Source organism: Canis lupus, chromosome 11 (genome assembly GCF_048164855.1).
Source record: "Canis lupus baileyi chromosome 11, mCanLup2.hap1, whole genome shotgun sequence".
In the NCBI taxonomy this organism is placed as follows: Eukaryota; Metazoa; Chordata; class Mammalia; order Carnivora; family Canidae; genus Canis; species Canis lupus.
Window position 1 is genome coordinate 43,078,085 of NC_132848.1, and position 16,229 is coordinate 43,094,313.

The 16,229-nt window shown below is 41.8% G+C and overlaps 1 protein-coding gene across 2 annotated transcripts in view; it reads right to left on the reverse strand.

The window, feature by feature from the left end:
- The window catches only part of SLC9A2 (solute carrier family 9 member A2), a 97,318-nt gene that overhangs the window by 22,768 nt on the left and 58,321 nt on the right, over positions 1 to 16,229 (reverse strand). For both annotated transcript variants that reach the window (XM_072844399.1, XM_072844400.1), the window contains 3 exons: positions 11,994 to 12,211; positions 11,410 to 11,612; positions 263 to 352 (listed from right to left, as the gene is read on the reverse strand). In XM_072844399.1, the coding sequence (XP_072700500.1) occupies positions 263 to 352; positions 11,410 to 11,612; positions 11,994 to 12,211 (511 nt within the window). The remainder of the gene's footprint in view (positions 1 to 262; positions 353 to 11,409; positions 11,613 to 11,993; positions 12,212 to 16,229) is intronic.

A 16,229-nucleotide genomic window follows, 5' to 3' on the forward strand; every position in this document is an offset into this window, starting at 1 on the left:
CTAAAATAAAATCTTAAAAAAAAAAAAAAAAAGGATTCTTTGTTCTCGCATTCCCGAGGGGTCTAGCAGATTAATCTGGAGAAGGCACCCTGGGGCTGTGCTCACTCTACACCCCCCAACTCATGCCCTTCTTGGCCCTCTCTCCCTTTTCCCCTCTGCCTTTCCTTCTCCTTCAGGAAAGGAGTGCCAGAATATGCTGTCAACTGAAACCACCAAGTTTTTCTTCTATCATTTAAATCATTATTACTACATTAACACTTACCCGGCAATGGATTTCTTCACTGACTGCTTGCTGTTTCTTATTGGACCTCTTAACATCAAGAAATTCCACTAGTGGTCGGATAGTAATTCCCTGCACAGAAAAAAACAAAGGTGTATCTTCTAATAAAATTAAGTGAAAAATTCAAGAACAACTTTTATTCTTCTGAGCTTTGGTAACCAACAAAAGATATCCTCCTCTCAAGATTTAACAGAACATATACAACATTTTGTTAATTTTTCCTCCTCTCCAATAACTGGCATATTTTCAGAGGGCCATGTCCTAACATGTTCTACTAGAAAACAAACAATGGACAAAGTTGAAGAAATTGCAAACTACTTCGAAGTAATTCTAAGAAACAGAGAAAGAAATTCCAGAAAACAATAAAGTATTATCCAAGTAAGGGGATTCACCTACTTGCATCATCCATAGAAAACTTTTTAATAATTCTTATATTCATTATTTACTAAAACCATGTTAATGGTACTTCTGCTGCACATGTGTCTTCGGCATTTGGGATACAAAAAAGTTAAATGGTTAAGGCACTCAGTCCTAGGATTTTGTAGTTTTAAAGGGAGAAGGATATGCCAAAAACAGTTACAAATATGCAAAGGAAGAATAAGAGAGACACAGGAAGCTGGTCCAGAAAGGCCTAGAGAGGCAACACTGAAGAGTAGTCTTAAAAGATGTTGAAAGGATATCATAGCAGGGACCAACCATGAGCAAAGAATCAGTGGTGAAAGAGGGTACAGAGGGGTTTGGGCATGTTTGTGAACTTGAGAAATGGAGAGAACCATAAGCTATTTAGTAATCTAAGAAGAGAAAAAAATATTTCCTTAACATGATAAAAAAAAAAAAAGCTATCTGCCAGAAATCTATAGTGAACATCTGACTTAATAATTAAACATTAAAAGCTTTTCCATTAGAACTTGACACAGTCCTGCCTGTCCCAGTCAGTTAAATAAGACAGAGGGAGAAGTATAGACACTAAAAATGAAATAACAAGATTCCTGTTGCTCATGAATGATCTAGTGTTTGTCCTAAAATATCTAAGACAATTTTTTTCATTTAAAAATACCAAGAAAAAATAAAATAAAATAAAATAAAATAAAATAAAATAAAAATACCAAGAAATTATAATTAAGTGATTAAACACAAAATCAACATACAGAAATCCACCCCATATATTAATTTAAAAAAAGAATCAGAATAAACACCTACATGAAAGAAAATACATATATATAATTGACATGTACTAACACATAATAATATGTAATATATATTTTACATATTACATAAGATGTGTATATACTCATATACATGTATATATATATATGTAATATATAGTCCTATCACAGAATGCATAAAACCTTTACAAAAAGAACTATAAAACTTGGTAAAAGGATATTCAAAAGATCTGAATTTTTAAAAGACAGTTCCCAAATGGGATTACATAGCAATATTATGTTGACAACTTTATCTCAGTATTTGCAATAAAATTCCAATGACCTATTTCAAAGGATTTTTATTAACAGAACTTGAGAGGGCAGCTCTAAATTAGTCTGGAGCAGTAATCAGAAAAATTTAGGAAAAGAACAGTGACAGGAGAACTCACAGATATCAAAACAACCAGCGAATATACTTAAAATTACAACACAGTAGCACTAAATTGGGCCAAGTGAAGAGGGGTGAGAATGGGTGGTCAAGGAAGATCCCTAAGACTCCTGCGTGGTAGCAGGTGGCCAGCCATTCTTGGCATGGGGAACACATGCATGGTGGGGAGGGGGTAACTGGATTGTGGGGGGAGGGAGGGGATGCGTATATTGAGATAATGTTCCCTGCCATGCATTTGATTTCATCTCACCTTTCTGCATGTCTTTATTTAAGAATGCTTTTGATAATGTAAACTGTGACATACATACACACTTTTTTTTTTTTTAAGATTTTACTTATGTATTTGAAGAGAGAGAGTGATAGAAGGCAAGCACAGGCTAGGTAGAGGAGCAGAGGGAGAGAGATAAGCAGACTCCCTACTGAATGGGGAGCCCGATGCGGGGCTCGATCCCAGAACCCTGGGATCATAACCTGAGCTGAAGGCAGACGCTTAAGCCACCCAGGTGCCCCCATACACATTTTTCAAAGGAGGTCATTCAATGTGCTCCATCAATCCAGCTTCAGGCATTTTTAAGCTTGACTTTATCTTTCTGGAGTGTGAGCCAATTTTGACCAAATTTGGGATAAGACACACCTTATGTTCTATTTGCAATTCAGTCTGCCACTTTGAAATAATACAGGAGGTAATAAACAGTTTTCTAATCAACATATATTCTGTAACTTTTAACTTATGTAAATGAAAATGGGTGTAAACATGTGGTTTACTAAATTTCAGATTCCATGAAACCACTGGTTTAATTACCACTCCAGGAAAAAAAAAAAAATCAACAAAATCAATCCAACGTTGAAACTACATAATGTGTTCTAAGGATGTTAACTGTTGTTTCATATGCTTTTTTTCCTATGAGTATTCATTTAAAAAAAAATTCTATGAGGGCCCAGCAGTTGTAAATATGGGACAGAAAAATAAAGATAGGACACAGGCCCCAATCCGGATGCAGACTCCTTCCACTGGATAGATAATCCTTCTAGATTTAGAAGTTAATGCACCATCACAAATTAAACAACAATAAAACAAAACTGATCAACTACAGGAAGCAAGTGTGGCTTGCTGCCTAGAGCACTCAGTTTCTAAATATATCACATATTGTAGTTTATGATTAATAAAATATATTGGTTATATGCCATGGATCACTGACACTGCCTCTGAATAACCGGTATTTAAACAGCTCCTTTAAGAGTCTCCTATTTGCTCTCTGAAGTATTTGCAGTTGTCATGTCATGTCAACAGGAATGATGTGATAGGTTCCTCTCCCTCTTTTTCCTTCCTTCCTCAATCCATCTATTTTGGAGGCAGAGGACATGACATCTGCGAGTGTCATATTAAGTTCCCCAAGCTGGAAGCTATACTCTAGGAGCCCTGGGTCTTGGGTTGGAAGAAATAAAGGAAAAGCAAAAACAAAACCAACAACCAACTTTTGAGAAGGCACCTTATTTTATAACCACATTGGAAAATTTCCAATTCAAGTCAACTGGGAAGCAGCCTAACAAGGCTTAGAAAAATAGCTTGTTACCATCCAAGTAGGTTTAAACAATAAAGGAACCCTTGGTTTTCCATCAAACCATTGAAAAACATATTTGCAAGATACAAATGAAATGTTTACCCGTTCATTTGGCTTTGGCACAACACACACAACACCTCGGGGCCAGACCTGATGGAAGGGAATCATTTAACAGCAGGAATGAACAGGACAGCCAGGTGAGCTATGTTTTCCACCTGTGCCACCTCTGTCTTCACCTGCCCTGCCTGCTTTTTTTCCTCAAAAAAGAACTGCTGTCTGGTGAACATTCTTTCGGTTTGAGCTTTTGGAAGAAAAGGATTTCTTGTTGGTTTTCTTTTTTTAATTAAATTTTTTTGGGGAGAAAAAAAAAGGTGGGAGGAACTACCTTATATTTCTCTGCTATGTAGTAGACAACTTCTAGAAAAACTTAAAGGAACTCTCTAACAACAACAACAAAAATGTCGCTATCATTGCTCTACTATACCATATCCTATGATCACAGACTTGATCACAGAGATCCTAAGCCTGGTTGCACACACAGTGTTTATTGTTGAATAGGTAAGTGGGCAAGAACCATATAAGTGGTTTTTCATGCTCTTCACGCCGTCTCCCAGCCTTTCTTTCCAGACTTAACTGCATTGTGCTCAAACTGGCTGTCAGACGTGTCTCTTCCCCTAAATCATGGCTTTCTCTTTACTGTGCCACCAGCAAGCACTCAGGCATGCTCCCATGGCTCTCATCTTTGAAAAACACAAACAAAAGCCCTCTTCTGGCACACATTCCCCTCTCACTACCACCCCTGTCCTCTCCCAGACCTCACCAGACTTTGTCTTGTATCTCCCGTCTCCAATCTCTCTTTATCCTTCTCCCTGGAATCCAACTGATCAGAAATTCCTCACCATCTGACCCCAGCGCTCTTGTGAAGATGTCCACTCATCATGGACTTGCTGCATCCAGTAGTTCGCTCTCTGCTCCCACCTTGCCTGACTGTGATCCCATTTGTCACAGTTGCTAGAACTCTCTTCTTCCTGAACATTTTTTTCACTTCTAGATGAACTCCTCATGCTTTTTCTCCCATTCTACTATTCACCTTTTTCCTCTCCTTGCCTGGTTCCTGAACATTTTCATGACTTCTCAATATTGGTACACTTCCTTTTCTATACTCTTCCTATGCTTGCTCCTGAATTGCTTCTTTCAGACTCATGTTCTACAGACCATCTATATACCAATGTGTCTCAAATTTCTATTTCCCATTCTGTCTTCTTCCATAAATTCTAGACCCATACATACAATTGCCTCGCCAGTACCTCCACCTGGATGTCTAATAGGCAGATATGCATGTCCAAGACGTGTGTGTCTAAAACCAAACACCTGATTCTCCACCCTTCAAACCCAATACTCCCCTGATGCTAAATTAAACATCACCTTCTTTTACCTAGTTGCTCAGTCACAAACTATCTTTGTACTTTCTCTTACAGCCTAAATTATTCATATACATTTTTTTAATCTCAAAAAATCCTGATCATCTTACTCATTTTATTGTAGTACCAGAATGAATGTCTGTTAATTCCAGAACTCCATTTAGTATGTTAATTAAATATAGGGATGTGTCATTGCTACGCCATCTACATATCTTAAATATGACCGTTCATTTGATAAACTAAAATACAATGCCTATAAAATAGTTGGCATCATCACCCTAGTTTGACAGGCTAAGTCAGCAAAGTTTTTTTTTTTTTTTTATTGGGGGGGAGGGGCAGAGGGAGAGGGACAGGGAAAGAGAGAATCTTTAGTAGGCTCCAGGCCTAGTGCAGAGCCCCACGTAGGACTTAATCTCACCACCTTGAGATCATGACCTGAGCTGAAATCAAGAGTCAGACACTTAATCCACTGAGCTACCCAGGCACCTCCAGAAGTATTTGATTATTGGGAAAGGGTCCTGAGGTCCCACACACTCTTGCAGGGTGGGGGTGTCAATGATGCAGTGCCTCAACTGCCTTTACCCAGGTCATTTTTCAGGGTTGCATTTGCAATGAGCAACATTGAGAGATGAAGTCATGTCACCCTTGAGACAAAGAATGATAGATCCTCAAGCCCTGGGCCTGTCTCCTGTAATGTTGCCCACTGCATGTGTAGACATCCATCCTGAGACCTCTGTGGCGGGGGGTGGGGGGGTACCTGTGGTGTGGAACACTGACACAAACCAACACCCACCTCTGACTACTGCTTTTGCCATGAGTAACAAAGCCCTTTGTCTATGACGCAGGAGTCAGGTGTCTTCTGCAAGCATCCATGGAGATTTTACAGGCAAGTTAAACTTGTTAACTTGCAAATAGGGTAAAACCTTAGATGCTTCATACTTCTGGACAATGACTTACAAAAGACACAACACAGATCTGTCGTGGAGGCAGAAAGGGACTGTCCTCTCTTGAATTCCAGTCAACTTTGCTACCTGCCGGGCTGCTAGATGGATTTCTAGAGGGTCTGCTACATGATTATAGGGATTCATTAAATAATGACCAGATTGTTGGAGTGTTCTGCAATCATTTTTCCTTTCAAAGAAAAGAAATGGGGATCCCTGGGTGGCGCAGTGGTTTGGTGCCTGCCTTTGGCCCAGGGCGCGATCCTGGAGACCCCGGATCGAGTCCCACGTCGGGCTCCTGGTGCATGGAGCCTGCTTCTCCCTCTGCCTATGCCTCTGCTTCTCTCTCTCTCTCTCTCTGTGACTATCATAAATAAATAAAAAATCAAAGAAAAGAAAAGTACATCAAAGGGCATTGTCTTTCTTCTTTCTACTACCATTTTACTTAATGTCATAATTAAAACATAGCAAATCATCAGGTTAAATCATCAGGCAAGTTGTTTGCATTAACTACTATGTTTACATGCAAATATCTTCTCTATTGCCTAGGAGGAAGGTACCATTATCTGGATCTTTAATTTTTATTTTTTTATTGGGAGGGGAAGGGGCAGACGGAGAGGGAGAGGGAAAGAGAGGATCTTTAGCAGGCTCCAGGCCTAGTGTAGAGCCCCTAAAGTCAACAGAAGCTCACAGAGGTTGTTCTGGGCAATAACTATCAGAATATTAACCAGAATGTCAACCCAGGACAGCCTTGTTCCAACGTCTGTGTTTTCTACTACTGGACTCTACCTTGTCTCCGATCTTGAATATAAATTTAAAATGAGAGACAGCTTATATTTTATGTAATGTTACCAATCTTATCTAAAAGAAAATGAATTCACGTGCCCAAAGAATCACAATTGTTTACTCATTCAATATTCCACAAGCAAGACTGTATTCTGGTAACATGTTAATGTTCTTCATCAAGAGGTTACTCTCCTAATTATCAATATGATTCAAGAAATGTTAAAAAATTCTCATTATAAATCTAAGTGTCAGATAATAAACCATATGTCACGTGGAATTCTATTCTAGAAGACAGTGCTAACTCAATAATACTGGGATGGAAGACCTCACTATAAGAAATATTGAAATAAAAGGTGGGGAGACATTTAGAAGTTTAATGATAGATCTATCAACATAGGAGTTGTCACTTGAAAAAGAATGCATAGCCCGTAATCAGAAGGCAACATGTTATGCATAGATTATAATTAATTATTCCTACTATGTTTATAACCCATTAACTATTTTCTTTCAGGTTCTTTTCTCCGAGTTCCTTAATTATTGATGTATTCTGAGAAAAAAGATCCTAACTGAAGGGTGTGTTGTCTTCATTTGTGTGTGTATGCACATGTGTGTTCATAACCCAGAGCCTCTTACGAGCCAGATCCGTTAGTCTCCAATCTGTACACACAAAGGGGTGGGTCAGACAACAGTGCAGGAGATTACAGTATGTGGAACTACAGAAATTCCTCTTCCAAGTGAGCATCAGACAGAGCTTTGCCAGGTTATCCTTAAACCTAATTAGAGGAGAAGACTGTCCATGGGGTATGCTTACAGACTCCAACTATGGACTCCAACTATTTAATATGTTACGGTGCCAAATACAGCCAATACATCTAAACTACTCTGTTTGTAGCCTCTGTTTTTTTTTTTTCATTTGTCACATCAAAAACTGTTAATCACAGTTAAATATTGATAGACACACTATTCATTCAAAGTGGGTGCGTAGGCTTTGAAGATGGGGAATCTAAACTTCACCCATATCTTCTGGTTGATTTACAATTCCCGAAAGCCAAGATATTATAAATAGAATAATGACTCTATATTAATCACCTACACACACATTCATTGAAAAACAGTATACTTTTCTGTAATTCTTTCCTTTTCCCTACGCTATGCTTATTCTGATTGAAGAAATGTGATTGAAGACACCTTTTATGTCTGTTGGGTCTACTAACTAAAAATTTTGAGCTTGTCTTTTGTATGTCCTCTCCTGAATTACATCTTCCCTTCTGGTCATTTTTCTTGGATTTTACAAATGCATGTGTCCGTGATGCCAGAGGAGGGGGCCGGTTCTGCACTATAGATGTTTGAGAAACACTTATGTGGATGATTAGCAGCTGATATATACATCTCCAAATGACCCAGTTCCTAGTTACACTAGACTAACATGGTTCTATTTTTGTATTTGACACCTTAAGTTCTGAGAGCACTGACTAAGCCTTGGCAGGGATCGCTGGGAGCACTAAGGACAAGGCAGCTGGCCTAGGAGAGGTGGTGAGTCACTCACCCCTGCCTGACTGTTCCCCTCAAGCCTGATGGTCTAGGGTGCTCCTGAGAGATTAAAAGGCTCAAGGCAAAATGGATTCAATGCACCATTCTGCCCCAGGTAAAGTGTGGGAGTAGCAAATTGGAGGACTTTTTACAAGGATCCTATAAACACTCTACTAAAAAGATAAAGACAGGGGCATTTGCTTCTCTCAGGTGTATAAGAAGGACATGGTGTATTTGAAGCAAAACTCATATGTGTTCCTGTAACTGAAACTGTTACCAACCATGACCTGGTAAATCACGTCTCCTGAGTGAAGTCACTGGCATTCAGTAGTTCTGAGCACATCTGTGGGTCAGAGTCCCAGGCTCAACCTCAGCTTTTCTCATTGACTTTCGTGTGCCCTTGGGTCAGCCTTCTTTCTCTCTTTCTGCCTCACAGGGTTCCTTCTCAAAGGTTTGTTTTGTGAGGATGAAATGAGATAATACACATAGGGAAGGCCTTGTCCGAGTGCCCGGCACAAGTAAGCCATCACTGGTGGGTACGTGCAGTAGGAGGGCGCTGGTGATAAAAATAGTAACAGGAAGTGGCCACTTCTTGACTTAGGACAGGGGCTCCCAAGGCCTTCTTCTCCAGGATTCCTCACACAGGACAACCCACTGTCCCCAGCACAGGAGGTATGGATGGATGAAGGATAAACTGCTCTTCAGGGACTGATGAATGGCGGAGGAGGAGGAGCACAGTGAGTCACAATATTGAACGACTATGCACTTTATTTAGAGGTACGAATGAACTGGGCCCCGTTCCACCTTTTACTATCTGTGTAGACTTGGGAAAGGCACTGGAGTACAGGCTCGGTGCCTCAGTGTCCTCAGTGATAGAGTTCTGTGCCACAGAAGTGTTATGAGGATTAAATGAGATTATATAAAAAGAGCTTGGGCCTGAGTCAGCCACCTAGAAAGTATTCTGTGATGAACTGTTAAACAGAAAAAAGAAAATTTAAGTACCTCCTAGGGCAGCCCCAGTGGCTCAGCGGTTTGGCGCCGCCTTCAGCCCAGGTCCTGATCCTGGAGACCTGGGATCAAATCCCACGTCAGGCTCCCCACATGGAGCCTGCTTCTCCCTCTGCCTGTGTCTCTGCTTCTCTCTCTCAATCTCTCTCTCTCTCTCTCTCTCTCATGAGTCGGTAAATAAAATCTTTTTTAAAAATAAATAAATAAAAAATACCTCCTGAAGGGGCACCTTCAGTTAAGCAACTGACTCTTCGTTTCAGCTCAGGCTGGGATCTCAGTCTGGCTCTGCACTCAGCAAGAAGTCTGCTTGTCCCTTTCCCACCCTCTCTGCCCTTCCTACCTCTCTATCTCTCTCAAAAAAGTAAATAAATCTTTGTTCTTTTAAAAGATTTTATTTATTTAAGAGAGAGAGCATACAAGGAGGGGGAAGGGTAGAGGCAGAGGGAAAAGTAGATTCCCCCCAAAGCAGGGAGCCCAATGCCGGGCTCGATCCCAGGACCCTGGAATCATGACCTGAGCCAAAGGCAGATGTTTAACCAATTGAGCCACCCACTAAATAAATCTTTAAAACAAAGAATAAATAAATAAAAAGTACTCCTAAAAATAAACAAAACAAAAATAAATAAAAAATAAACAGTTACCTCCTGGCGTTTCCCCTCTGTCATTATCACTAGCCCTTGGCTGCCTTCCTCTTCTCTCCAGTCTTAAGGTTGGGCTGCCCTAGAGACAAGCTCCTGGTCCTGTGTACTGGCTTCTTTGATATATGTTCACTCCTTTGAGAATCCCGTCAGGCTCAGGATTTCAAACGCCAGCTCTGTGCGGATGACCAAGCTGTCTCCTGAAGTCCAGACCCAGCCAGGATCCTGCTGCCTACTCATCCCTCTGCTTGTAGGTCTAACCTGGCAGGCCTGTGACTGAGTCCCATCCCCTCCACCCACACCCCTCCCTTCTCACCTGAGAGGAAGTCTCTCCTCCCAGCCGCTCAGGCCAAAAGCCCCGGAGTCCCCTGGGACGGCTCTGGCCCTCACATCAACGTCTAACCCATCAGGGATCCTGTAGGTTCCACCTTCAGAATGGATCCAAGGATCTCAACCCTTCTGGGCGCTGGTCTTGCTTGGTGATTGTACTGGCCTCCATGCAATACTGTGTCTATACTCCCTTAGGAGCCTGTTCTCCCAATGTCCAGGTGATCCTTTTACAAAGTCAATCAAAACACATGCTTCTGCACAGAACCTGATGGCTTCCATTCCACATGGTGAAGAGCCAGTCCCTACGTGGGCTTGTGTGGCCTTATCCTATGTAGGACATAGGATAGTGAGACTCCCCCTCACTGCTTTCATCCTCATCTCTCCAGCCACACTGGCCAGGAACATACTGCCTGCATACCTTTGGTCCTATCTGCCTGAACTGTTCTTTGGCTTAGCTAATTCCTTCACTCCCCCACCCATAAGCCTTTGCTCAAATGTCATTTTTTCATCTTCCATGACAATTCTATTTAGTGAGTGAACTCCCCCTCACTCACCATTCCACTTATTGCACAGAACCTTTCACCTTCTTATCTCCTCTATAATATTTACTCACTTAGTATGTCTAGTGTCAGGCATCTGGCATCCCCTCTGGGATGTAAGTTCACAGGGACAGGGATATTTCTGCATCTTGTTCACTCACGGATTCTGAGCACCTAGAGGGTGGTCTGACATATAGCAAGAGTCCAATACATATTTACTACATGAGTATCTGCAAAATATAATCCCCGAAGGGCTGGCTTATTGACTTAGAGATTGATAGACAGAGTGAGGATCTTGATGCCAACCTGCATTCTTCCTACCACACTTTCTGTCTCTGGTACTAAGCATATATTCACGCATCCCACCCTTTCAAGGGACACACTGCTATGCAGTCAAGTAATGTCAAATTGCTGTTGGAAGGTCATCACACAATTAGCATTTAAAGAGTACATTTACTAGGTCAGAGAGTTCGACAAATGACAAGGATTAGTAAACTCAGTTCATAAGTTTCCAGCAGTATGCTTAGATCACTTAGCTGAGTTTCCTTAAATAAGAATTCCTGCGCATGGGCCAAGTGACCAAATTGGATTCTCTTAGGCCCCTGCATAATCAGGTGACACAAGGAAGCAATATTTTCCTTAACATCATAACCACCAGAGCTTCGACAAAGCCTTTGCCACTTTGCCTCCTGTAAGAGGAGTTCATCCAGATAGCCTGACAGGTCTTGTCTCCTCTCCCAGTAACCAGAGAGACTTTGCCAGGAGAGAGAGTTTTACTCACCAGGATGAAGACAGTAAAGAATATGACAACAATCGCAGCTGTAATGAACAGCTTTTTCCTAGGAAACACAGCAGCAGGTAGGAGAAACACAAGCGCAAAGCAGATGGCACCTCGGAGCCCTCCATAGGCGATGATGAACTGATCCTTAAAGGTCAGGGGGATCGTCCGGAACCAGTTAATGACCTGAGTCAGGACAAAGACACCTGAGAATGAAAAGCAAAAACCAAAGAAAACAGATGGTGTGAGTCCAGAACACGAAACCAGTGAGACTCATTCTCTGTGCTTCTGAGACAGAACAAAGCATCTAACAAGCCCCACGGTCTTTTCACCCTTCCTTGGTGTTTGTTGTTCTGGGATAACGGGTGAAAACATGAACTCAAGGAGGCCAAGGGAGGTCAGTCTGATGGCAGAGTCATGAAGGTACTTGGGGATGAAAAGAATCCATGTGGAATGGGGGAGATGGGGAGGAGAGGGAGAGGAAGAAGATGAAGTAGCAGCACCCAAGGGCAAGCCATGAGAAGAAGCAAGCCCCATTCTTCTAGTGAGTGTTGCCGGATGTCCCTTTGGGAAACAAGCACCATTACCCAGTGCTCGCCAGATGAGACAGAAGGCAAGTGTGAAGCACACGAAGGCCCAGTTCCACTCGTGGTTCTTCCCAACAGTGGACACGCCCATGAAGATGAAGATCAGGGTCTCGCTGACACTGCTCAGCATCTTCATGAAGTACTTGATGGTTGTGTAGGACTTTTGAGATACGTTTTCTTCCACATACTTATTCATAGTCATTGCACAAGCAGTGATTCTGCAAGAGAAGATACAGCTTCTATATAAACATGACAACGGGCCTAATCGGCATGTAACAGTCAGCATTTAAGAGCTAAGTGAGGCCTCTACCCTTCCGCCCGTCACTAGAACATGACTGGTTGATTTGTATAAATGAATGTGATTTGTGTCGTTGGGACCTAATTCTAGAAGTCTTCATCAGTACCAATTGGTTTGAAATTCTCGGCTCCACCCAGCTTTGTAGTCTGTGGGCATCGGCACCTGCCAGCATCACAAAGAAAGCAGTCCACAATAAACTCAAAACCTACTAACTTCCTATAAAAGCAGTTTCATCTTCTCCATCCCTCTAGTGCCAAAAATGCTAAGGCATTGCCTAAACTTGAAACTAGTCTCATGCCTTTTCTCCCTTGCCACACCTCTCCTGTGCACCCCCCACCCGCCACCATCTCATTGGTCACCAATTGTTTTTTACCCTTCATCCTGAGTATCTCTTGGATGCACTAACTTTTTTTTTTTTTTTTTAATCCCAGTGCCTTTGTTTCCACTTCTGGAAAATTCACAATGTATTCATAGGTTCTGAGAACACCCAAAGAAAAGAAACTTTTTTTCCTGTTTCTCCCATAATCTCCAAAACTCCAGGACCACAGAGCTCTGATTTCCCCTCCAACCATATCTATTTTAATAGAGCATGTGCGCATTCTGGTAAGGGAATGCCCTCTCCACCCAGCATACACCATATGCCTTGACTATAATTTCCCTAATACGCCCTGCTCTTTGCTATCTTCTTGCCTTACTCTGTGCATAAGCTCCTCTCTGTCTGAAATGCTCCCCTGACCATCTCAAAAGTCACCTACAGAGGGAAATTCAGTATGAGCTGGCTGACAGCTCATTCCAGGTTCTTTTTTCTTTTTTTTAAGATTTTATTTATTTATTCATGAGAGACGGGGGGGGGGGGGGCAGAGACATAGGCAGAAGGAGAAACAGGCTCCAAGCAGGGAGCCTGATGTGGGACACTATCCCAGGTCTCCAGGATCATGCCCTGGGCTGAAGGCGGCGCTAAGTGGCTGAGCCACCTGGGCTGCCCTCCCAGGTTCTATCTAAAGAGACACTGATACCAGACGTCAGCTGTAACAACATTTGTCTAGATATATCTCCTGAGGCAAGGCAAATAAAAAGTAAAAAACAAAAAATACTGAGACTATCAAAATGAAAAGTTTCTGCACAAGGAAGAAAGCAATCAATAAAACCAAAGGGCCACTTGCTGAATGGGAGATGTCTGCAAATGGCACAGCCAATAAAGGGTTAGTATCCAAAATATATAAAGAACTTATATATATTTTACTTATATATCAATACCCCCAAAACAAATAACCCAATTATAAATGGGCAGAAGACATGAACAGACATTTGTCCAAAGATGACATACAAATGGCCAGCAGACACATGAAAAAATGCTCAACACGACTGATCATCAGGAAAATGCAAATCAAAACCACAATGAGATATCACCTCACACCTGTCAGAATGGCTAAAATCAAAACCATAAGAAATAACAGGTTTGGCAAGGATGTGGAGAAAGGGGAACCTACCACGTGCTGTTGGTAGGAAGCCAAACTGGTACAGCCACTCCGGAAACTAGCATTGAGGTTCCTCAGAAAGTTAAAAATAGAACTATTCTATGACCCAGGAATCACACTAGTTGGTATTTACCTTAAAAATACAGAAACACTAATTCAAAGGGATACATGCATCCCCGTGTTTATAGTACCATTATTCACAATAGCCAAACTATGGAAGCAGCCCAAGTGTCCAACAATAGATGAATGCATAAAGAAGAGGTGGTATGTACATACAATCAAATAGTCCTTAGCCATAAAAATGAATGAACTCTTGCCATTTGCAACGACATGGATGGAGCTAGAGAGTATAATGTTAAGCCAAATAAGTCAGTCAGAGAAAGACAAATACCATATGTTTCACTCATTTATGGAATTTAAGAAACAAACAAGCAAAGGATAAAAAAAGACAAAGAGACAAACCAAGAAACAGACTCATAACTATAGAAAACAAACTGATGGTTACTGGAGGGGAGGCAGGTGGGGGAATGGGGAACATAGGGGATGGGCATTAAAGAGTACACTTATCATGATGAAAGAAAAGTTAAATGATAAAAAAATGTATACATAGACATGGATATTAGAAAGTACCAGAGGACTTCATTATCAGAAGGTGTTCTAGGTGAAGGAAGACAGAATTTGAGTGAACGTCTGCCTTCCATGAGTGATCACCATGCTATAAGCCAACTACTGGTCATGATCTGCCAAGTTTTCCCCATTCTCGTAACTTCAGAGCTACAATGACCCTAAATGCACCCTGCTCCCAAACACTGCATGTAGTCCTCCTGACCCTGAGATTTTATTTTTATGTTAGGAAAATCCTCCTACTGCAAGCATAAGGAAAGGAAGAAGAACACAAACCCAAGGGCTCTCTGAGTGAAGACCTAAACAGGTAATCATGAACATATTTCCCTGCAAGAAAAAGATCGGTTTCATACACACAAACAAATATAAATTTGTTTGTGTGCCCCTATTAAGAGAAAACAAAGACCCCACCAGGTCAGGACTCATGCATTTAGCCAAGATGTCACTGCCCCCAGAATGAGTGGGTACTTCTTTTGGGTGTTTATGAGGGAGGAATGCATAATTCATGTGGTTCCCAAAAGAATGAGTGCCTTATTACATAAGCCAATAAATTTCAGCAACCACAAACACAGGGCAAAGCCTTGAATAGCTGAGGGCTTATATAATAATAGTCAACCTTTATAGCACCCCTGCTCTGTGCCAGGTACTATGCAAGCGCTTGGTGTGGATTATGCCAGTTAACTTCATTACAAGCCTCTGAAGCAAGTTCTGTTATCATTCCCATTTTACAGATGAGAGAACAAAGGCAGACAGAGGTCCACTTATTTAAGATGACACTGCTAATAAATGGTGGTGCCAGGATTTTGACTCAAGCAGTCGGACTCAAAGCCAGCACCGCCGAGCTCTGTCCAAGCTCTCAGTGAGCCTGGTTACCTCTGATGGGGAAGAAGTCTTACTCCTCTGCCAAGCCCTTGCTCATCCTTTCTCAAGTGCAAGACTATCTGTATTAGGTTCCATCAGCTGCAGTAAGAAATTAGCCAGAACTTAGTGACTACAACACAGACCTATTGTCTTTCACTTTCAGGGGTCAACAGTCTAAAACCACTTTCACTGGGCTAAAATCAAGGTGCTGATAGGGCTCTGTGCCTTCTGGAGGCTCTCGGGGAGATTGTTCCTCACTTTTTTCCAGTCTAGAGGCTGCTCCCATGCCTTAGCTCACCTCTGCCTCCTTGGCCAGATCTCCCTCTACCTGGACCTTCCTACTACCCTCTCCTCAGTGTCTGTGTCATACTATCCAACCACTCACCTAATCCAGTGTCATCTCCCCATCTCAAGACTCTAACTTAATCACACCTGCGAAGTCCCTTCTGCCATTAAGGTAACATGTTTATAGGGAGGGTCTAGGGATGAGAATCTTTAGGGGCCCGTATTCAGTGGATCACACTATTGCTGGATTCACCTCCCTGGTTTGATGGGCACAATCAAGCATGTGTCTCCAGAGAAGCGTGGCCAGGGCTGCTCCAGTGTGCTTGGTGACAGAGCAGCTAACAGATGCTCTGTCATGCTGACTTGAATCAAAGGGCTAGAGCCTCCACCAGCAGATAAGAGACAGGGGAGAGCAGAAGGGCACGTGGCATCTCTCTGAGTAAGCCTACACTAGGGCATCTTGCCAGCCCCCCACTGGAATAAAAACCATTGTTAACTACGGTTTTGAACATCTTCTCCTTTCATATCTTGGTTTGATTTTTCCTTAACCAGACTTGAAAAAGTAAGATTCACCCAATATGAAGGCAAAAGCCCAATTAAACTGATTAAGATTCTAAAGAATATATTTTTATAAGAGAGAGAGAGAGAGAGAGAGAGAGAGAGAGAGAGAGAGAGAGATACCCACCAACA